A 21817-nucleotide genomic window follows, 5' to 3' on the forward strand; every position below is an offset into this window, starting at 1 on the left:
TCTAAATCCTACAACTTTATTTAATTGTACCAAAAGGTTGAAGATGCAACCAGAACATTTTACCTGACTTCTCTGAGACTAATCCCTCTATGCAGAGATCCTCTCAAACTTTCCATATTCCAGTAAAAATGCTCAAAAAGAAGAAAAAAGAATCAAAGGGAAACCTAACAACTCACTAGATCCCTAATTTATTTTCATATCTCATTTTGGTTACAGAATAAAGACAATATAGTTTGCTCCAAATGATTTTAAATGGGTTTTAATTCTCCTTCCCCTCCCCGGCCCAAGATGTAAAAAAGTCACCACTGGAGTTACCTCAGGTCTATAAAAGAACAGCTACTTTCAAATTCCAGTCCATCGCATTCCTCATAAATTTTATTGGCTGTTTCAGGAGAATCACATTCTACAACTGCATAGAAGTATTTCAGTCGCTTAAATTGATACTCCCGCAGTTTCTCCCTATAAAGCCTGCGAAATGGAAAACGGCACAATCACGTGAGCTGGCTTTAACAACTTTTCATTTGCAAAATATTTTAATTCAACTCATTACAAATATGCACCGTTCAAACACTATCCTAATCTTATAATAAGATTAGACGTTAAACAGCATGAAGTTCCACCAGTATCTATTCAATTTTACTAAAGTAAAAAGACTCATTCACACAGTTTTATTAAGCGCACACTTTCTGTATCTGACTCCGCTTCCCACGGGCACTGTAAGGTTAGAGTCCCTGTGCAGGGCACAGGGTAGCATCTCTGTATGCCTCTGTGCAGGCCACAGAAAATAGCATTTAATTGTTCCTATCAAGTTGTTTGCAATGATCCTGGCTCTTAACAAGGTTGCTGAAAAGGATGTTCACACATAAGTAAGGGTACAGGTTAAGAACATAAGAGAAGCTGTACAGACAGGATTGCAGATCCTCCTGCTAGAGAGAGGCAGTGTAGGAGAGATAAGTAAGAAAGCGGTATGGGTGAGGACAGGAATCAGGATACCAACTTGGGTAGCACAGGTGGTAGTGGTGTCATAGAAGATGGCAGCAAGAGAAAAAGAAAAGCAGAAAAGAGATTGAGAAGTGGATGAATTGGTGGAAGGATGCAGGAGAGAGATCACGGGGCTGAGGTCCTGTCCCACGGATTTGAAGGGTACGTGCACACCTAGCACAGAGATATCTCTGGGACACCTGGATTTCTGTTTGTTGTATTCCAGACGCTCTACAGCCCACCGAGCAGTAAATCTAACGCCTCAGGATGATGCACACAGTGAAACTGACTTCAGAATGCACCATAAGTTCATCATACACTTCCCTCACGCACTAGACACTTTCTTTAAAGTGATCTGTACTTATTTTAGAAGCATCCAGATTTTCCAAATACAGGGCAGTCCAGTGGGATGTACTATACAGAAGTGGCCCCAGTCAGGCTGCCAAACATTTGGAAGTTCTGGAAAAAAATATAAAAACAAAACCTCTCAAGTTCCATACAGACAAGACTTTCAAGCAAAACAAAAGGAAAAAAAAACCTAAAGACATGCCTGAAGAAGCCTGGACAACGGTAGGCCTGATGAGCTCAGCCTAGTAAGCCAGGGCTGCTGCTGGTGGCATTCAAGAAATCTCAATCTGGGAATTCTTGACCTAAGTTAAGGTCCCTGTTGATTACGCAGATAAAAATTTTGACAGTAAGCAACAAAGGGAGTTTACCGTGCGAATGGCAATTTGAAGAGGAGAAATGCTACGTTAAGCTCTCCACACATTTGTTCCATTTATTATTCCAATGAGCTACATCATAAACATTTTGAACTCACTTATCAACAAGCAAATCTCCTCAAGTTTCATCATAATGCATTTATTCAATGCATTGACAATGAACCAGGGCCAGCTGTACAACATCCCTTGAAAAAGCTATAGAATTAAGGCGTCCACAGGAGACTTCCACATGTGAACCTTTAGAAACAGGAGCCGATCGGGATTTTCACTGAGAATTAAGCATATTATAGCTCTCATTTGAAGATAAAGTTAATACCCGTCATTCTCTGTAGTATTCTCTGGCAGATCGAATAGTTCCACAGGTCCTTTTTGTTCTTCCTCTTTCAATCTCTCTTTTCCAAACTCCGAAGGATAAATCTACAAATACAACAACACAAAAGTAAATTTTTAACTGGAGTGGCATAACGTACACCAACTAAGAAAAAATATCTCACCAAGCCTTTTAGACTTTATGGTTTTTATCTAGAATCAGTAAAGGGATCAATTCCATAAACTTTAATACCCTCTTAATTTTAATTTACAGAAAATACATTAGAATAAACAAACTGCCTGTTAGGAATGAGAATATTCTGAGACAGACGAAGAACAACAGGAACCCTGACTTTGTTCATTTCACTGCGGCCCTTTTCAGAAAAGGGTATTTGACTAACATTTCTCAGAAAGCTGGAGGCAGACACTAAAAATGGAAAAAAAATATAACTTAACTGATCAGAATTCAACCAGTATACTAATAACTCAAAAGTGGTGAAAACGCAAGAAGTGTTGTGCAATGGTGAAAGAGGTTGGAAGGCATTTAGAAATAGCCAGATTTAAGGTTGGGTTATCTACCATAAAGACTACTGAAAATTAAACTAGCTAAGGAAATGTAGTCTCCCCCTACTAGACTTTGAGAACTTCACTATGAGTCTCAGAAAAACCTGCTCTTAGAGCCAACCTCATAAACACGAGAAGTTAACAACCTCGGGACCTAACTCTACCAAATACATGCCCGTTGCTGAAAAGCCGCATGTTTATTTCTAACACAGCAAGTTAAATTGCAACACAGTTTCTCCTTTATTAGGTTAATATCTCTTTTGGTTCTCCACAGAACTGGCTTTGTTCTTAAATTGTAGTCCTTTTTTTTTTTTTTTTCCCCAGTAAAAGCCAGTGTCCTTTTAGAAAGCAGGTCTTACCTTAACAGAAAATACTGCTCCTCCTTTGGGCATGAAAGAACTAAATAGAGCCAGCAAATCCTTAGCCTTCAACCTATCCCAATCCATATTACAAACTGCCAATCTGCTTGTAACCTAAAGAGAGGAAAAAAAAAAAAAAGGACATAAAAGTTCATAGGTTTAATTCCTGACTGCTACGGAGAATACACAATTCTCTAGCAGCTCTCCTTGGTAAAAATCAAAGTCAGCAACAAACTCTACCGAAAAAAATAAAAGAAGCCTTTTCCTCAAGACTTTGTATCACTTAAACTAGCAAAGGTCAGAAGCAGCAATCACAAGAGCAGGTAAAAAGGATATAAATGGTGAAGCACCACAGAATGGACTGCACCAATCACAGATTTAGGACTGCAGTTACAACATCAGCACTTAGGATTTTGTTATCATCATACGGTTAGTCACAATAGCAACTAGTATCACAGTATTGTAACAGCACTAGAGTACTGTGATTTCTTATACACTAATTGTGCTCAGTTTTAAAGTCCTACTTCACTGTCTAATCATTTTTTAATTTCTTAAAGTGTGATTTAAAAAATTAAACTAAAAAAAGTGAAAAAAATCAGCAGTGAACAAAAGCAGTACTATTTAAATTCTGGAATTTCTGAGAAGTTCCACTCTGTTCTTTCACTTACAGATAGCTTATCTGTCTATAGGTAAGCCTCTACTTAGAGGGGAAGGGAGACACCAGTGAAAGCTGCAGGTCTCTCATTCTCAGCCAATTTCATAATCACGTGCATTCTGTAACTAAAAGGCTGAAAAACCTTAACAAAAATACTTCCAAAAAACATTTCATAGATGAAGGCCTATAACGAACTCATAACAGCGTACACTTCTGAGTTTGTCACGTAGCAACTTTTCACATGCAGAAGTATTGTTACCTCATCTCCACGAGGAGCATCTTTGTCTAGCTCGCGCCATGAATGCTCTATCTCTGGCTCCTTTGGAAATATTTCATTTAAATCCTCGTCATCGTCTGAGCTCGTTTCAATGTTCCCTATGCCTCTAGCTAGATCAGGCCCACCATCACTTTCTTCGTCATCTTCTGAGTCACTGTCGTCTTCGCTTGTGTCCCCATCGTCTTCTGGCTTCTCATCCTCGCCTGTTTCCCCGTCATCTTCTGGCTCCTCTTCTTCCGATTCTGCACACTCAGAATCATCATCTGCAGAAATTTCTTCCTCTGATTGGCTTTTACTGATGTCACGTTGATCACAGGTGTCTGTGCATACAGTCAGTGAAAGATAAACATCAGGTATCTATTTTTATGCTGTAATTACGTCTGATCCTTTACAAAGAGGAAAAAACGTCAGACTTACAGAACTCCAGAAATGCATAACGATGCAAGAACAAATTACGTCAGGGAAGTTCAAACAACATAAATTACCAGTATCGGCTCTTCAGCTTGTCTCATCTATTACTCTTTAGGCCCACAACCATATTATCGATCTCAAACTCTGAGAAAATATTATTCTGTTATTCTATTTATATTATAGAATCAACAGGAAGAAATTAGATTTCAATAACGTAGCCTATGTGCATGCACAAGCAATATAAAGAATGTTTTTCTTCCAGTCACCTATTCTCTCTAACACCCTCTTATATTAATGGCTTGGTGCTGCCATCCTTACGCTTTCAGTCAATAAGTGTTGATATGTTGAAGCCTTCATGGTATCAGACCTTATATTTGATATTCAGTTTGATAAATAATGTATACGCTACTATACATTTTAGTTTTCTAACCACCCTAAACAACAATTTCAGCTCCAACAATTAAAAGGATATGGCTGTTCTCAATCTTACTGAAGAATCAGCACTGATTCTATAAAGAGCTGACCAACTCCGATTCTTCAGCAACACTGAATCCGAGTCAGTCAGCTATTTTATGACTGAGCTTGTGAAAGATCTTCCATGGATAAAACAAAAGCAACAACATCCAAGTAAATGTAGCCAAATTCTACTTGTTATTTGAATAACTCACCTGATCCTTTTCTTTTTCCTACTAGGGAATGGTCCGTCCTGGGAGCTTTAACTGATTTAGTAGCAGCTGGTTGTGAAGACTTTTGCTTGGTTTGAATTAAAATTGATCTTCCTCCTGATGCATCCCTTTGCTTGCTTTCCCCTTTGTGTAAAAGGCCCTTGTTTCCCTGAGAGCGATCAATTTCTGTTGCAGTTTTCTTAGAGTCCTCTTTCAAGTTGAATTTAGATGCAATTTTTTGTCCTTCATTTTCAAGGTCATCTAGTTTTGTCACCGCTTCACACGTTTGGTCCGCCCCTTGTCTCTTTATTTTGCTCTCCTCCCTAGGGAGACCATCAGCAAGTAGTTTTGCAGAATCTGCTTCTCCTTTAGGTTTAGCTTTTTTTTTCTTTTTTTTCTTTTCAGTACGTTCTTTACTATCATTTTCTGAAAGATCGGAGTCAGACTCTGACAGGGCATAAAATTTCCTGAGGTCCTCTGTAGAAGTATAGCTAACAGGGCGTCCTCTTTTATCCACTGTATATTTCAGCTTAAACTTCTTGTCATGAAACATAGCTCGGAATCGTTTGTCAATCTTGATTTTACGTTCTTTTTCGGGCATCTCCCAAAATCTGGGATCCCTAGCAACGCAGCTAAACCGCCCATCGCTCAGTATCTCCTCTTGGGATGACATTTTTGATGCTGCGGAAGACTTGGACATCTACAATATGAAAAAAAAAAACAAACACAAACGCCTGTGATTAAAAAAAAATTATTAACATAGATCTAGATATTAATTGAAAAAATTTGAAGAATTAAGGAAAGGTAAATTTCTAACGTGTACCTAAAAAGTTCTTTCCAAAAGCGCACACGGCAATTTAAATGAGTCACAAATAATCCTGTAACTACTACAGCCTTGCCCACACATCCGAGCTTCCTCTGATAGCGGATATGCAGCTATAAAGACCATACCGGCTGCAGATACAGCCTTAAATGATCCCCTGCCAATCCCCAACTCGACCTCTAACAGTTCCACTGCCAGCCAGACCTCAGACTTGTACTTCCCACAGGACTAAGGTATTCCACATTTTAAAGCGCCAGTTAGGAAGGAAGTCAGCAAGAGCACGAGTATCTTGGCGAGCTCAGCCCAGTGCCACCAGCAGCTCCGGCGCAGGCAGAGGCGCAGCGCGGCCCAGCAGCAGCGCGGCAGCACCAAGGCCTTACCGCTGCGGCACCCCGCTCCCTCCCCGACCCAGGGAGGAGGAGGCCCGGCAGCGAGGAGCCCCGCTCGCCCCGCCCGCGGCCCACCGACCGTTAACGGCCGCCGCCTTCTCCTCACCGCCCGGCTGCACTCCCTCACGCGGAGCCCCCCCACACGCCGAGGCGGGCACTTCCGGCGGCCCTACGGCGGCCGCGGCAGGACAAACCGCTCCCAGCCAATCACGCGGCGCGACCGGCGGAAGGCAGGCGGCGGGCGGCAGCGCGCATGCGCGGAGCGGGGTGCGCGCAAGCGGGGCCCCTCCGCCGTTGTTTTTTCCCGCCATGGGCGCTGCGGCCGTTGGGGTGCGGGCCCTGAGGGGGTCCGGTCGCCTCGTCCTGCGGGCGGGCTGGGGCGGCGGCTGTCGCCGATTCTGGACGCTGTCAGGAGGAGCCGCCGCCGCCGCTTCTCCCCCCACCGGTGCTTCCTCAGGTTCGGGCGCCCTGAGCCCCTTCGACCGGCGGCTGAAGCGGAAGCAGAAGAACTGGGCGGCGCTGCAGGCCGAGCCCGCCAAGTGCGACTACCTGCGGGAGGAGGTGGGGGCGGCGGCGGCCCGCGGCCCGGGGCGGCCCCCTCGGCAAGGTGGGGGAGGCCTCAGCGAGGCGCGGAGAGCGGGGGGGAACTGCCGGGGGCGTGGGCGCTGCCCCGCGCCCCTGACCGGCGGGCTTTCCCCCTAGGTCGGCGGCAGGGTAGCGGACAGGGTGTTTGATATCCTCAGGTAAGCCTCGCCGCGGGGGGAAGCGGGGCACGGCTCCCTGTCCCGCGCAGTCCCCTGCAGCTGCAGGGTCGCGGTCAGGGGACGGGACCCTGGGGAGGAAGGGCGGGCTTGCGAGCGCCTTGCGCTGCGCTCTCTCGTCAGGAGGGCGCTCGATGTGTTTAGTTCGAAAAGATGTTTGGAAACGAGCGGACAAAACTTAATATAGGCTAAAACTTAAAATAGCTTAAGTCTTGCTTACATTTTATGTTGCTAAACTTATTCTTTAGGACATTTCCTCTTGCTTTGGATCTTGGCTCTGGAAGAGGTTACATAGCTCAACATTTAACCAAGGTACTGTCCCTTCATACGTCAAAGTGTTTAAAATAAGTACATATCTATCCCTCCCTTTTCAAATAGGGCTCTATTGTAACGTAAAACAATCATCTGAATCTTGATGAGGTAACTCCTTTTTTTTTTCTCTCTCATATCCGTAGCTACAGTCTGAAGGTGTGTGTTGTGCAGGCTGTTGCTCTATATTTGTTGTCACCGAAGACTAGACAGACAGTAGCACAAGGGAAGCTATCTGTTGTATTCCAGTTAACCTTCAGTCTTGAGTAGGGAGATGCATTTTTTTCGATCAGTCTTTGTTGGACGCACTTAGTTGTTAAAGAGAAGTATCATTATGGAGACTTCTAAATGGTGAACAGTTTACCACTCGTGAACTGTGCTGTACTGCTTCATGGGCTGTTAATCTGTCCTTTATATCTGACTGAACCTGTACCTAAAAACACAAAATGTGCTTTCTGTTATTACTTTTACCTCAGCTATTCTGCCTGGGAGCAATTACTAAGTATTATGTTGGGGGGGCGGGAATGCTTTCTGCTTTACGTAAAGTTTTATCAAGTGTTAAAAAGATTGCTTCTGACTTGTTATAAATATGTGTAAGCGTTCCAAAAAATGACTAACATCAGCTTGTAAAGCAACTTAAGTATTTGATAGACTTTTTAAATTTATTTCAGGAAACCATTGAAAAACTTATTCAAGTTGATATTGCAGAGAATGCTTTAGTAAGTAGCTTTCTGAATGCTAATGTGCTTCAATTCCATAATACGGGAAAGCAAAAGAAGTGAGTTTCTGATGTTGTTTTTCTTCTAACCCAACGTTAGAAAAATGCTGTAGAATCTGAAATCCCTACGGTCAGTGTTGTAGCTGATGAGGAATTCCTTCCTTTCAAAGAAGATACATTTGATCTTGTTGTTAGCAGCTTAAGGTATGCGTTAATCACTTATTTACATTTTATTTTTTGGTTAAAGATGTTAAATAGTGTTCTTTTCAGAGTAACTTTAAGAAAAATAAAGATTAATAGTCCATTAAACAGCAATAATAAATGTACTTGCATAGTTAATGAGAGTATGCATTAGGAAAAACTGCTGTGCTGGTGATTCTTACTGTTTGGTTTGTTTGTTTTTCCTTCAAAACAAATGTGCCTTCTAAGTTTCCTGCATTTTGTGAAACTAGTCTCCAGGACTTGCATCTTCTCAACTTAAAAAACGAAAACCAACCAAACAAAAAAACTATTTGTATGAACTTTCGCTTTTATTTAGTGTCACTTTTAAGCAGGCATTTCAGAACTTTTGCAGCTTGAGAAACTAGTTTGTTGCTTTGGCTTCTGAAACAGACTTAGATAATGTAACAATTATTTCCACTCCCTAAATTGTATTTAATATGCGATTATAAAATGTACGCTTCTGTTATTTCAGTTTACATTGGGTGAATGACCTTCCTAAAGCTTTTAGAGAGGTAAGAAACCATTTTTTAATGCTAAAAATTAACACTTGCCATTGCTTGCATTCAGAGCACTCTGTATTCCCAGGTCGTCCTCAAATAAGAGAGACAGAAATAGCTCATGTTGCACACAAGTATTTTTTGTAGTATTTTTGGCAGTTTGGGGAGCATCAGTTGATGTTTCTACTAATTTACTGTCTCAAATCAATTTGGAATAAATAACTGTGAAACTACATGTTTGTATAACACTTTATAGTCTCAACAGCTGGGATCACGGTAACTAATGCAAACTGAGGCAATGCTATTGGTTTTATTGTGTGTTAGCTCTTACTACTTGTAGTACAAGAGTTTTCTAAATCTGACTTCTCCAGAACTGGTTTATGGAACTTGTATTATTTTTATGTCTCAGCTATTTATTGTGAAATACAACTTTAGTCAGTTAAAGGCTATTTGGTTTTTAAATGAAGCAAATACTTGTTAAGGATAGAAAACTGAAACTGTTACTGAAAAAATGTGATTATTTTTTTTTTTTTAATTATTTCAGCTCCTTCCTGCAGGTGAAAACTTTTTTCAAATCGGCTAAGTTGGGAGCAAAAGCAATGAATATTTTAACCAGTTTGCTGTTTTTTCATTTATTTCAAATTGGTCAATCATTACAGTGCTATTCTGTCACCTGTTGGTATGAATAGGAGTACCCTGCTATTATGGAAAGAATAAAAATACAAATCGCAATGTCTTCAGTACTTTTTTTCTTTAAAAAAAATAGAAAGCTTGGAAAGAAATATATCATTTTCTCTGGAATTTAAGTGTTCTCTGGAGCGTAAAATATTTTTACCTCCACAGTAAAAATAGCTGACACATTATCCCACAAAGGGGAGGGAATTGGGGTTCTTGGCCAACTTTCATTGTGAATGCTCATTTCCTACTCTGGGACCACTGGCTTTAACTAATGGAAACTGCCTTCAACTGTTTAAATTTCTTACCTGTCAGTTGAAGGCTTCTTTATTAGCATAGAAAAGGTAGCTTGAGTAATACGTAATTAAAACCAGTTTAAAAGATTTTTGTTTCAAATCAGTAAGGTAAGCTGTTTGCAGCTTTTGCTGTCTCGTTAGCCTGATTATGTAATATGGCTCTTTTGGATATCTAAACCAGGGATCATTGCCAATTCTTAAGGACAAAAGAAAGTATGAATTTGTTGCCCTCCTCAGTAGGAAGGGGGCTAGGACTTACTAGACAAGAAAGCAGCCTATCAACCTTGGCGTTTGAGTCGTGATATTACTATTCCAGCTAGTTAAAAATAAGCAGGTGTAGACATAGTAAGAATTGCATTACTCTGTTGTGCGTTCAGAAGTGCAAAGATCACCACGAGAAAGTAAGGCCTCCGTTTCTCTTAAATCAAGCCATTAAAAAGTATTTTTGCTGCACTCATCTGAGAAACTAAAAGTAAGAAGAAGCTATCTTAATCTACCTTATTTTCCAAAGTAAATTAATTGAGGATATTGTTTTAGGAGTATCCCACTGAAAATAGTTCTACCCTAGATTTCCATGGCACACTTTGTGTTTCCTGACTGTAAGTGTAATTTCTGGGGATTCACTCTTAAGAACAAATGGTCTCTTTTCAGGCAGCTTATTTATCTTGCAGTGTTACCAAAAGCTTTTGCGCAGCTTGCCTTGTGGAATACAGTCAATATTAAAAAACCTGTTACAACTATTGTAACAATGGCTTTTAAGTTCATTTAAAAAAACCAAAAAGTCCTAAGAACAACTAGTTACATAGGCTTAATATCAGAAAACATTAATTTATGTTTTTTCTGTGTTGTAGATTCACCGAGTTCTTAAGCCAGATGGAGTATTCATTGGTGCAATGTTTGGGGGAGACACTCTGTATGAGCTTCGCTGCTCTCTGCAGCTAGCAGAATTGGAGAGGGAAGGGGGTTTTTCTCCTCACGTATCACCGTTCACTGCTGTCTCTGATTTGGGACATCTGCTGTCAAGAGCTGGCTTTAACACCCTGACTGTGGTAATTATAAATAAAAGAACAATTAGAACAATCCAGAACATCAGAGCTGCTGGTATATAAAAAATACTATTTACGAATGTATAAGTAATGTACTGCTTCCTTCTGCATGTCGTGTACCTTGCTGAATAAGTTTCTGAAATAGCCTGGACTGCCTCTGTTCTTGGCTTCACTGTGATTAATGAAACCAACTGAAGTGTGTCTTTGGCCAGCAGCCCAGTAGAATTTGGATGGTCTTCTTGGAGAAATGTCAGAGTATGTTAGACCTGCTTGAAAAAACTTTAGACACTCTTGCGCTTTCTTCTAAAACCAAGAAGAAAATAATGGCATTTCAGTTAAAATTTGATTGCATTTGGGCTACTAAACAAAACTTTTTAGAAATGTTAAGACAGTATATTCTTCTGAGAAATATGCAGTTTGAACAGAAGTGGCAGATGAATAGTCCGTTAGCAGCTCTAGCATAAGTCTCGCATAATGCTACTGTTTTCGCTTGATATGCTCTAAAACTAAGCTTCTCAATTCTTTTAGGATACTGATGAAATTCAGGTCAACTACCCAGGATTGTTTGAGATTATGGAAGACTTGCAAGGCAAGTATATACTTTATGGAAACGTAAATGTTTTCTTTATCAGTGATGCAGACACAGAAGAGTTTCACTGTGTGTTTCTTAACTCCGAATCACAGAATGGTTTGGGTTGGAAGGGACCTTTAAAGGCCATCTAGTCCAACCCCCCTGCAATGAGCAGGGACATCTTCAACTAGGTCAGGTTGCTCAGAGCCCTGTCCAGCCTGACCTTGAGTGTTTTCAGGGATGGGGCATCTACCACCTCTCGGGGCAACCTGTGCCAGCGTTTCACCACCCTCATAAAAAATTTATTCCTTAATAAATAAATGAATAAATAAAGCTTATTGTAACAGTGGAAGCATTACTTTTTTCCTGATCTCTAGTGAGTCAGGAGACTACGCCTGTCAGCGGATTCATGTCAGGAAGCAGAAGTCAAAGATTTGCTACTTCATGGTCTGCTATGAATTTTCTGCTTCCCTTGTATTCCCATTCTTTGTGAGCCTGTTCAGTGGAAGCTGCTGAAAAGCCCTGAAAGGGAGACAGAAGCATATATCCCGTGTACAAACTTTTCCTCTGAGCCTCCCTAATTATCAGGAGATTCAGGAAATTGCTTTGGAATGAGAATAAATAGACCCTCAAATTGGAGTCTGTTGAATGCAAAAAATACTCGAGATGCTTAACAATCGAGTTAGTAATTGAGTAATCCATGCATTTGTCATGGATTGTAAAGTAGTTATTCATATGCAGTCCGTTGTTACTTACAGAGCAATTTAGGGCATCTTCTTACTCTAGATCAGCTGCTGTTGTTTACAGTAATTCCTTAATGAAAACAAAACTTTAATTCTCTGCAGAAACGTTCAGATGCAGTAAGTGATTAAAGAGATGAGAATTGTGGTTATTTTATTTCTTATTAAAAATCTCTTGGGATAGTAATGTTAATGCGTATCTGTTTAAAAAAAATACATACAAATGGTGTATCTGAATAAACACTTCGTACTTGTGCTTAAAATAAATTATATTAGAAAACCTAAATATTTGAAGACTCAGGCTGAAGAAATAATAATTTGAAATCATTCCTAGCAATACAAGCTCTAAATTGCAAAGCAATGGCATTAAAAGGCTTGGATTCTTGTAGGTAAGAAACTAATTATTGGCGGTATGTTGTTCTCTCTTACAGTGAGGTTCAGAGGATTCTATACTTACTCTGGTTTAGTAGAAATCTGTCATTAGTGCATGACATTTAACTCATGGCATATGCTATGTCTTCTTTTTCTTAAAGCTAAAACATATTTTTAGGTATGGGGGAGAGTAATTGCTCTTGGAATAGAAAACCCCTGCTACACAGGGACACAATGTTGGCAGCTGCTGCAATATACCGAGGTAGGTATTTGAGAGGTAATGAGTTAGTCTGAAATGACTTTAAGAACATATTTTCTATGTCTTTTTCTCTGACCTCTGTAAAACAAAACAAAACAAAAACGTGCACAAAAAAAACCCACCATCATTTTGGAATAGAACAAAATACCGTTATCGTACAGATATTTTTAACCTTAAGTATAATGACAGGATTTGAACCATGTTGATGCACCAGTATGAGATATTTTTATTGTCCCCAATCTTTCACCAAGAGTCATTATGATGAATATGTCATACTTAGTTCTAATGTTCTTAGAACTGACGTTCTGTGTACTGTTTTTTTCTCTCCCTTCCTGCCCTGACAGAAATGTACGGAAATAGGGATGGCTCAGTACCTGCCACGTTTCAGATCTACTACATGATTGGCTGGAAATTCCATGAATCACAGGTAATGTGAAGCTGAACTATTTTCTGTTGGAAGGTACTTTTGAAATTATTGATGCTTTAAAAGCTTGTTACAAAATATTTTAACTTAAAAATAGCTGTGTATATTTTTTTTTTTCTTCTTTTTTTCTTAGGCAAGACCAGCCCAGAGAGGTTCTGCAACAGTTTCATTTGGAGATCTGGCAAAAATAGATGGACTTCTTTCAAGAGGAAAAAAATAGTTCTTCATCAGAAATAATAGTTGTCTTGAAGCTTCTATAAAACTCCTCCTTGCAGATAGTCTTCACTTGTGTTTATTTTGTGATGATACTCTGAAAAGATAATAATCTGCACACAGAGTTTTTTGGGGTTTTTTTACTGCTTGTGCTACAGCATTAGCTGTGTAAAATGGTGTTCATTTTTTGTTTCTAGAGAAATATTTGAGCAGTATTCTAAGTGAATACATGCTCTCCCAACTTTTGATTAATTTACTATTCTCAAATGCAATGCGTCTTCCAGCACGTCAGTATCACAGACTGCTCCAGGTATGATTTGCAAGTCCCAAGTGTATATCATCACCCTGCATTACTTTTTAAATTATTCCTAAAGGATGGTAGATCATAATAAAGAATAGTACTTGGTGGCAAGTGTATTTAGAAGACATCCTATAACAGAAAATATCAGCAAATACACAGATCTAAATTATTATGTTTTTTGTGGGTTGGAAATTATGGGTAAAAGTTTCTGTGAGTTTATTGTTTGAAATTTGAATGTTTGACTTGTGTATAAGGAAGTGGTTAAGTAAGTTCTGTATTATGAAAATATCTCGGGTTGCTCCCCTTCACCTACAGCCCTCAAATTCAATTACTTTTCCTTCTACCCCCAAACATGACTAGTAGAGCTCAGCCATAAAGAAAGCTTTGTTGTAGCTCTAACAGAATGTATGTATCACCATCTGACTTAATTTACTGAAAGGAGTAGCAAGCAGAAGTCACCTAGCGCTCAGATGGACGTGTACGTTTCAAATTAGTTAATTAGCTTAGAATTGGCGTTCTCTGGAGTTGGTACTCTTCTGGAGTCCCGTGGCTCCTTGTTACCTGTTCTTTTATCTCATAGCGTTTGAAAAATTAAAGGTGATACTTGATCTAAATATTAGTTAAAAATTACTTTAACATGTTACTTTATGCTTTTCTACTATCAGAGACTGAAAAGCATGACGTATACTTTTTCTCCTTAGCTGTGGCATGGAGCTTGTGACTTTCCTGTATATAACTGCATTGCCAGAAATTGATATTAGTTACAAATATGGCCCATTAACCTGATGTGTTTAGAAAAAAAATCTACCCAGAGATTTCACTTGATGGTAGAAACAAAAAGCATGAAAAATATATCATCAGGTATACCATTCAATCAGTTTTATCGTTGTATCTAGGTGCTGTATCAGTACTGGTGAAACGAAAGCTTCTCTGGGCTTGTTTTAGGATTATCCAGCAGGTGGAGTTTGACAGAATGCTGTGGCACAGACCAAATAGGCAAGGTAGGCAGAAGCCTTCGTATTCTGTCAAGGATTACTGAATTATGATTCAAAGACTAATACAGATATTAAAGTTACCTCCTACTGCTTAACAGTGTTCAATTTTCAAAATAACAGAAATGGTCTTTAGAAAGAAACTCTTCCTGTAGTATTCAGCTGGCTAGAAGATCAATTTAAGGGGGCTAATTTGGGTGTTTGCTTTATCTACCAGGCTTTGACTTTGAATAAGAAATGGGCAGAGAAGGTACAAACCATCACGATAAGGAGGGTAGGGATATTCTGTCCTGCTTTTGCCTCCAAGCCTAATCCATAATGATTCAAGGGGAATGAGTTCATCTTTCCTTTTCCTTAGAAAAGAACAGTAACCCTCCTGGAAAAAGGGGAAGAGGCTGTAAGTGGTCTGATAAGATAAAGGGCTATAAAGGTTAAGACTAAATCTAAAACAAGAGCTTGTTTCTCTGAAAGCCTCCTTTTTTTTTATTTTTTTATTTTTTTTTTTAATAATACCTCAGTGGACTTAATACAAGAGACTGCATCTCTACAAATCTTCTCTGGCTTAGATAAAATTCACTTATTTCAAGGGGAACCTCTCCAGTTTCCAAGATGTAGGTTTCTCTGAACTTATGTGTCAGATGACTGTAACTTCATGCATTTTTGCTTCAGTAGGTTAATATCCAGTCACTCGAGCTGGTGGTTGTGACTCAGACGTGTTAAGGGAATGAGGAGGTGGAATGTGCTCGGTAAATGTTAATGGGAGAAGTGCTCCTACTGTGCTTGTTTGAAGCACTCAGTTAAGTTACAGAGAAAAGGAAGGATTTCCAGTTCTTCGATTCCATATTCCACAGATGGAATATGTAAACAGTAAAGGAGGTAAGAATGTGGTTTGGTAATGGAGAAACGTACCTTCTGAACAGGGAGGAATAGAAGAGTAGTTTTCTTCCTAGCACTTGGGGGAAAGAAAAGTTTAGATATTCCGTTAACTTGGAAAAGGGCTGGGGGGAAGTAGAAGTGAGGAGTAATAAATATGGTGTTGGAGCAGTGTAGGGTGGAATTAGGGGGCATGCAACTGACAGCAATAAGGTGTTCATTTCCCTGGCTGTCTGCATTTGAATAACTGCCTATTATGTATCTTTTTAAGTGCAATTATTTTTTTCTGTAGTATTTCTTCTTGGAATTCTAGGTTACTCTTGTTTCCACTAGTCACTTTCTTTGTATGGGACTTGAATGGATAGCTTTGAAAACAGTTAGTTTACTATGAACAGATGTTTTTGTCACATAAGGCTCTGTTATATTTTAATTCTCTTTTTCAGATTTAAGTTGCTATGGCTTTCTAAAATTGTAATGAAGAAGAACGTGGTTGCCAGTTGCTAGTCTAGAAATTATTTTAAACTCTAAGTGCATGTTAAAAATCAGCTTCTGCAGAGTAAGTAACTTTTAAAAAGTAGTTGCTAAGGTGACATCTCTTTTAAGCTTAGTTAGTTTTAAAAACCTTTATGCATAATACAGAATGTTTTTCTCCTGATTACAGAACAATGGAAAAAAGAATTCTGGAAGATAATTATTTTGATTAATCAAAAGTTAGGAGCCGATAAATAAAAAAAAAAAAAAAATTAGAAGAAGCACGTTTACACTTAATGAACATTAGTATTTTTGAGCCTCAGAAAGGTTCTGAAGGTCTGAGTCGCAGATCAGTGAGCATGCTTGCTCAGTGTCTTTGATTAGAAGATCTGTCAATGTATAGTTTTATGCAAGTCTACTTAGGATATGGGGATGATAATGAGGCCCTACGCTTTGTAACCCAGGCATTAGATTTTGCAGGTCTTACGCTTTCAGAAGACACTGAGAATTTGTGAAGTTGAAACGTGGGAAAGGATTCTTGATTACCTCTAATTTATAAAAATGTCATCAGCAGAAGTACAGAAGTAAACCATACAAAATTAAATTTAACTGTGGTTTTTTTATTCTGCCTAAAAAAGAAATAAATTACACTTTTTTTACAATATTTTCTAGAAGTGAGCTAAAACTAAACTTTGTCAGTTGCAGGGGGAGAAACACACCAATCTTTCATACAGTGTTTAATTGGAATTTCCTGATGCAAAGATCTGATCTAGTGAATTAAATCCATTAGAGCCTCTTGTTCAAGAAGCCACATTAAGAAAGGTAGCATGTATGTTAAACCTTTTGAATTTTCATTTGTCTAACCCAAAACTTAATATCCACTTTTCAAAGACGTGATCTATTTTGGTCCAGGATTTGAAGCCATTATTCTGGTGGAGCATAGTTATTGTAGTAGTTTGATTGGAATCAGTCTGAGTACTGAAGCAAATGTGACCTGTATAGCTAGTTGGTTGATTTCCTGAATATCTTAGGTGCCCTCGGGTGAAAGAAAAGTAAAAAGATAATAAAAGGAAAAGAAAAACCTGAGACAGTTAAGTGTTAGCCAAAGGCTGCATATTGATGTGAAGTAGAAAACACTGAAGAGAGTGCATGTGCTTGTTGTAGGGGAAAACAACTCATGGCTTAAATCAAGTTAGAATTAAAGTGGTTTGTTGATTTATTAATAGCTTGTAATTGACTGCTAGTCCGTGAACTATACATGCAGGATTAATAGCAGCAATATAACAGATAAATGACTGTACTAGACCCTTTGAAAACCTTAGTAAACACCTTCAGATGTCTAAACACCCTTCTAGAGCAATCCCCCCCCCAAGTTTGCAGTTACATGCTCACCTCTATCCCTTTAACAGGAGGTTTGGGTTGTAAGAGCCCACCCTCCTAGGAGTACGTTACCCGATATACGTACATCTTCGGGGGTGTGGGTGCTGTAGCTGCATGCTTACCTGTGCTGTTCCCTGTGCTCCGCTAATCCCCCCACCTGTTGAGATAGCACCCCACAAGGTGATGTGCAGGCACCCCAGCAGCGGTCAGTGCTTGTTGCACCCTGTCCTGTCAGCCCACTGGCAGGCGCGGGGGCTGCTGGGGAGGGTGCTCCCTCAGGCCTCAACAGAGCTTGGAGATGCCAGGAGGGCATCTCCTCAGGGTCAGACCAGGTTTTGACTGCTTCTCTCTTCTGACTCTTAGAAATGTTAGTGCTTTTTATACTTGATTTTAAGCTCACTGGTTTTTTTTTTTTTTTTTTTTTTTTTCCCCAGCCAAAGTCTCTTGGTAGCTTCCTGGTCACTGTTTAATGTGGCTGATGGTTGTCTTCATTTTCAGCCTTACCAGATTTTGGATATTCTGTTCACACACATTGCACTCGTATTTCTGTCTTAGCAGCTGATGTTGTCGAGGCTTTTTTGCCAACAGGAGGCCATGTGGATTTCCCCCATGACTTGGAGCTGTTTCTTGGGGTACGAGGTGCATTCATAAACTAGGAGACAAAGTCCTTCTCAGAAAAAGTGTTTCTGTTTGGAACCTTATGTTAGAGCAGTGATGATGAATACTGGGGAATCTTATTTGGCCTCAAAGTGTTCATGATAGGCCAGAATGTATCACAATATAGCAGTTTTCTAATGATAATGTGTAAAATAAGGAGGCTTCATTTTTACCACACTAATGAATCCCAATTCATGCATTTTGTTTTTCTGCATTCTGTAGGGATTCCTTACACTTTGTAGTAGAAGTGTAACTTGATGTTGGGATCTGCACGTTATGTGTGACTTCTGATCATTGACCTATTCTTTTAATATTGCACCCAGAGTTTGTGTGAGTACACTAAGAAAACAAAGAATAAAACTACCCCTGTGAATAAATCTATTTACCGTGAAAGTTTCCATACGTCTGATCAAATACAATTTCTGGTTCCATAGGTGACAAAACTAAAGGGACAGAAACGCGTTGGATACATTTCTGCTGTTACGTAATACCACCTTTTTAGCCAAATGAACAGCCTAAAAAAAGTGACTATTTTACTTAGTACATGCATTAATTTAAATGGCTTGAAGTTCTACTCTTAAACTTTTTACTTCTAAGGTGAAGTACCCTAATATTAAGAAATTACTTATTCTGTGGAAATACTATCCAAAATGAACAATTTACTAAGGGAGTCTAATGGGTAACAGGTCTAATAAGTAGTAACTTCAAATTTTTGTTGATACTGAATTGTGCTCTGCTTTCTCCCTGAGCTGAGCCAGTGATGGATGTACGTAATGCCCCCTTTTTAGGTCCTTTATCATCTCATCTCTACAAAGTATATACTGCTTTAGCATCTAGGTGGCAGGAGCATCCATTCTTACCAAAAGCTACTTAAGGGATGTTAAGTTTCCCACTTGTTTTCTGCTATGTATTCTTTTTGTGAAGATCTATTAGTTTATTCTAGTTCTAGAATTATTCACTGCTTTAATGTGATGGAGAACTTACTGGCATTTGATGCAGGACTCCTGATGTTATTTCCTAATATCAGAGTTGCTTTCACTTTTGTAATTAAAAATGTAATTCCCATCAAGTACCACTTCAGATTTGATGATTATATTCCCAGTCGATATCTTTCGTGACTCAACAGCAGAATGCCCACTCTTACAAGAGTAATATTGCTGTTCTGAGGCAATGGCTGTAGCAAGGTTTAGTTGGTAAACTAATGCTGAACTTCATAGGTAGCCAGGTTCAAAATAGAAACCAAAGTCAGCTTAGTATCCATGTAACAGGCATTTGCGTAGCATCCCATGCATGCCTGATTTTTTTTGCCTGTGAATTTCTTTAGTTACCTATAATGATTTCTGGAATTCCAAAAAATAGCAGAGATGTAATCACTGCCAAGAGGTTTTGTTAGTCACATGTCCAACAAAGCATTCCTTAGAATATTTTGCCTACAGGAGTCAGCTTAGAAGGCATTCTCGGGAGGAGCTGTGGTGCTGTCACAGCACTGTTCAGTCAACAGACATAGAGCACTTGTTCGATGCATGGATGACTGATCTTCGATTACCACCTTTCAGGAAACAGACTAAAACATCTGTTGTTTTGTTTATGTTTGAGCTTTCCAAATAGTAACTTAGTGGTTTTTGTTTGTTTGTTTGTTTTCCCCTCCCTCTCTTGGCTCAGTGAATCTTTATTGTATGGAAAGTAGAACTTTGAACACTGAATTGCATTGGGTGATTGCATCTATATTCAGGACATTTTACAGCATGGTGGCTGGTACTTTTTGGTAGCTGGGAGTTAATTATCCCTTATTCAGAGGATAGAATTTAATTTATAGCTTCCATAACCCTGTGGTTAGCTATCTCAAAGATATGGAATTAAAAGATAATAGTATGATTATTTATTGGCCTCCAAGACATGTTTGGAGTAGACTTAGTTGTTCCATTTTGGGAAAGGATTCAGGTGTATGAACCCAAAGGCTTCAAAAGTGCAGGGAAGTGTTTCCCTGCAGAGAGCTAGTATATCCTCACAAATGTAAAATTACTTTGTCTCTGTACTCCTTGCTGGTATTTTCTACTGGACAGCTTGGCTTTGTTTTACTAGCTTTCCTAGATCGCTGAACAGTCACATAGAGACTGTGCATAATTTTAGAAATCTTGAGCATGGAAGTCAGAATCCCTTAGCTGTAAAAGGATCTAAGAGTTAGATGTTACAGTACTGAGTACGGCAGCATGCAAATGCTTCTGTACACCTACCTTTTCAGATTCTGCTTTTGAGTATTGTGGAATAACTCACTCCATTTAACTGTACTGTAAATATTATTTGTTTTCTAGGAGTTAACCATCTTGAAAACACATCAACATGACTTAGTAAGTGTAACGCTTGAGATGAATTTACAAATTAATCTTGGCATAAGACAAATGTATTTTAACACTGCAGTTTGTATGCCTGCTCCCTGCATATTTATTTTCAACCTCCAGTTGATTAGCTGCTTTGTCTTGTGTACAGAAATGGCCTGTTTAATGCAGTGGGAAGTCGAGTAGAAGCCAGTGTTTGTTAATGGATGCTTAGAACAGGCACAGTCAGACATTTTTAAATTAGTCTAACTAAGCAGTAATTCTAATTTATTTCTAAAGATAGAAGTATAACAACCCAATTACCTAGTTTCCTCACAGACTGTAATGAGTACAGTTAGCATAAAATTGGTCTATAAATTTAATGGGCAATTTCTTGTTGTGTGGACATTGAAAACACTAGCAAAAATGTGGCGAGCCATGTTAGAGTCTGTGTAGTAACTTGCTCCCATTGGATGCTTCCTTGACAAAATGCATTACTGTAAAATGTCAATCAAATCTGTTCAGTATGAGGAGTTTTTAAAGTATTGGCTCAAACAGGGATGGCAGTAGAGTTGAGAGTTCCTTCAAGAGAAAAACTTCTTGTTTTTGTAGGGGTTAGCAGTAGGGTTTTCCCCCTTTTTAACATGCTATTATGACTATGTATTCAAACTTGTAACAGATGTCAGGATGTGGCTAGTATTAGGCCGGTTTTGTATGTGCAGCCTCATAAGAATAGTTGGATCAGTTCTAAATGTAGAATATACACATAGATGATAAAGATAAAAAAAAAATACATGTTAGTACTCTACGGAAAGGGGAAGGGGGTGCTGGAGTCCCACAGCTGATGCAGAGATCCTCAAACCATGATTCAGGCAGTGGCTGCTGCACACAGGTGCCAGCAGTTGTGCAGTTCCTGGGAGGTAACCAGGTGTGGGGCACTCGAGAATTTCTAGCTGATAGATCCAAAGGATGCTTTTCCCTCCCTCCTAGAGCTGATTTGTTTATGATGGGAATTCTCTTTGTGACCATATTTTTCTCAGTTTTCTTTACTGTATTGTATGAAAACTTAGCTAAGTTGCAGTGACCTGCCAAGACTGAAGTGGTGAAAATTACAGGCCATGAGAACACATACTTAGTAAAACATGAAGTTTCTTCTACTTTGCCTGTTCCCTAGAGAGTGAACAAACAAACAAAAAAAATGCAAGGCTTGAAGAATAGAACCGAGTTTTTCAAAGTATGTTTTCATGATGGACTTCTGATTTCACCTCTCCTATGCAAGCAGGCATTACTGGAAAGAGGGATGAATGCAAGAGACTTTTCCCTGTCACGGACTTCTCGATCATGAAAATGCTTTAATTACTTCAACAGTGCATCCATTTTAAAAGTACTTTTATTACATCATTCTGTTAAGTGCAATGAATAAAATTATAACTGTGACTGTGAAAGTAGCAGCAAGTTCTTTCTTGCGCGTTAGAATACCGACTTAGTGGCACCAACTTTCCTAGGGATTTATGCTTTACCACAATTTTTCCTACCTGATAACTTTGTACAGCACACTCGCCTGCCTTCC

General features: G+C 39.2%; 2 protein-coding genes across 7 annotated transcripts in view; one reads left to right on the plus strand and one right to left on the minus strand.

The window, feature by feature from the left end:
- ESF1 (ESF1 nucleolar pre-rRNA processing protein homolog) overlaps positions 1 to 6305 on the minus strand; it is a 33356-nt gene extending 27051 nt beyond the window's left edge. The window contains exons 1-6 of one of the 4 annotated variants that reach the window (XM_082305391.1): positions 6235 to 6305; positions 4947 to 5643; positions 3850 to 4187; positions 2936 to 3049; positions 2020 to 2120; positions 316 to 468 (exon numbers count right to left, since the gene is read on the minus strand). In XM_082305391.1, the coding sequence (XP_082161517.1) occupies positions 316 to 468; positions 2020 to 2120; positions 2936 to 3049; positions 3850 to 4187; positions 4947 to 5643 (1403 nt within the window). In that variant the 5' untranslated portion in view covers positions 6235 to 6305. Of the gene's footprint in view, positions 1 to 315; positions 469 to 2019; positions 2121 to 2935; positions 3050 to 3849; positions 4188 to 4946; positions 5644 to 5766; positions 5899 to 5970; positions 6175 to 6234 lie in introns of those variants that run through there. The other 3 variants (XM_082305390.1, XM_082305392.1, XM_082305393.1) reach the window with 3 other exon arrangements.
- Positions 6306 to 6416: 111 nt separating this feature from the next.
- NDUFAF5 (NADH:ubiquinone oxidoreductase complex assembly factor 5) lies at positions 6417 to 21579 on the plus strand. Of its 3 annotated transcripts, XM_082307255.1 has the most exons (11): positions 6417 to 6716; positions 6858 to 6898; positions 7165 to 7228; positions 7897 to 7944; positions 8044 to 8147; positions 8638 to 8677; positions 10485 to 10682; positions 11208 to 11268; positions 12541 to 12624; positions 12966 to 13048; positions 13179 to 21579. In XM_082307255.1, exons 1-11 carry the CDS (start codon positions 6465 to 6467, stop codon positions 13263 to 13265), a joined length of 1062 nt encoding a protein of 353 aa, XP_082163381.1. In that variant the 5' UTR covers positions 6417 to 6464; the 3' UTR covers positions 13266 to 21579. The 3 variants fall into 3 exon arrangements, 2 of the variants coding, with proteins under 2 accessions (XP_082163381.1, XP_082163382.1); XR_014227718.1 differs by lacking the exon at positions 13179 to 21579 and having other exon boundaries at positions 12524 to 12624; positions 12966 to 13001; XM_082307256.1 differs by lacking the exon at positions 7897 to 7944.
- Positions 21580 to 21817: the final 238 nt, after the last annotated feature.

This window comes from Platalea leucorodia, assembly GCF_965183815.1.
Source record: "Platalea leucorodia genome assembly, chromosome: 3".
NCBI lineage: Eukaryota > Metazoa > Chordata > Aves > Pelecaniformes > Threskiornithidae > Platalea > Platalea leucorodia.

Bases quoted from the DNA above. Each gene is read 5' to 3' on its own strand.
- NDUFAF5 (XM_082307255.1), top strand. From the start codon at position 6,465: ATGGGCGCTGCGGCCGTTGGGGTGCGGGCCCTGAGGGGGTCCGGTCGC. The intron at 6,717-6,857 runs GTGGGGGCGGCG...CTTTCCCCCTAG, and splicing joins GCGACTACCTGCGGGAGGAG to GTCGGCGGCAGGGTAGCGGA. The intron at 6,899-7,164 runs GTAAGCCTCGCC...CTTATTCTTTAG, and splicing joins AGGGTGTTTGATATCCTCAG to GACATTTCCTCTTGCTTTGG.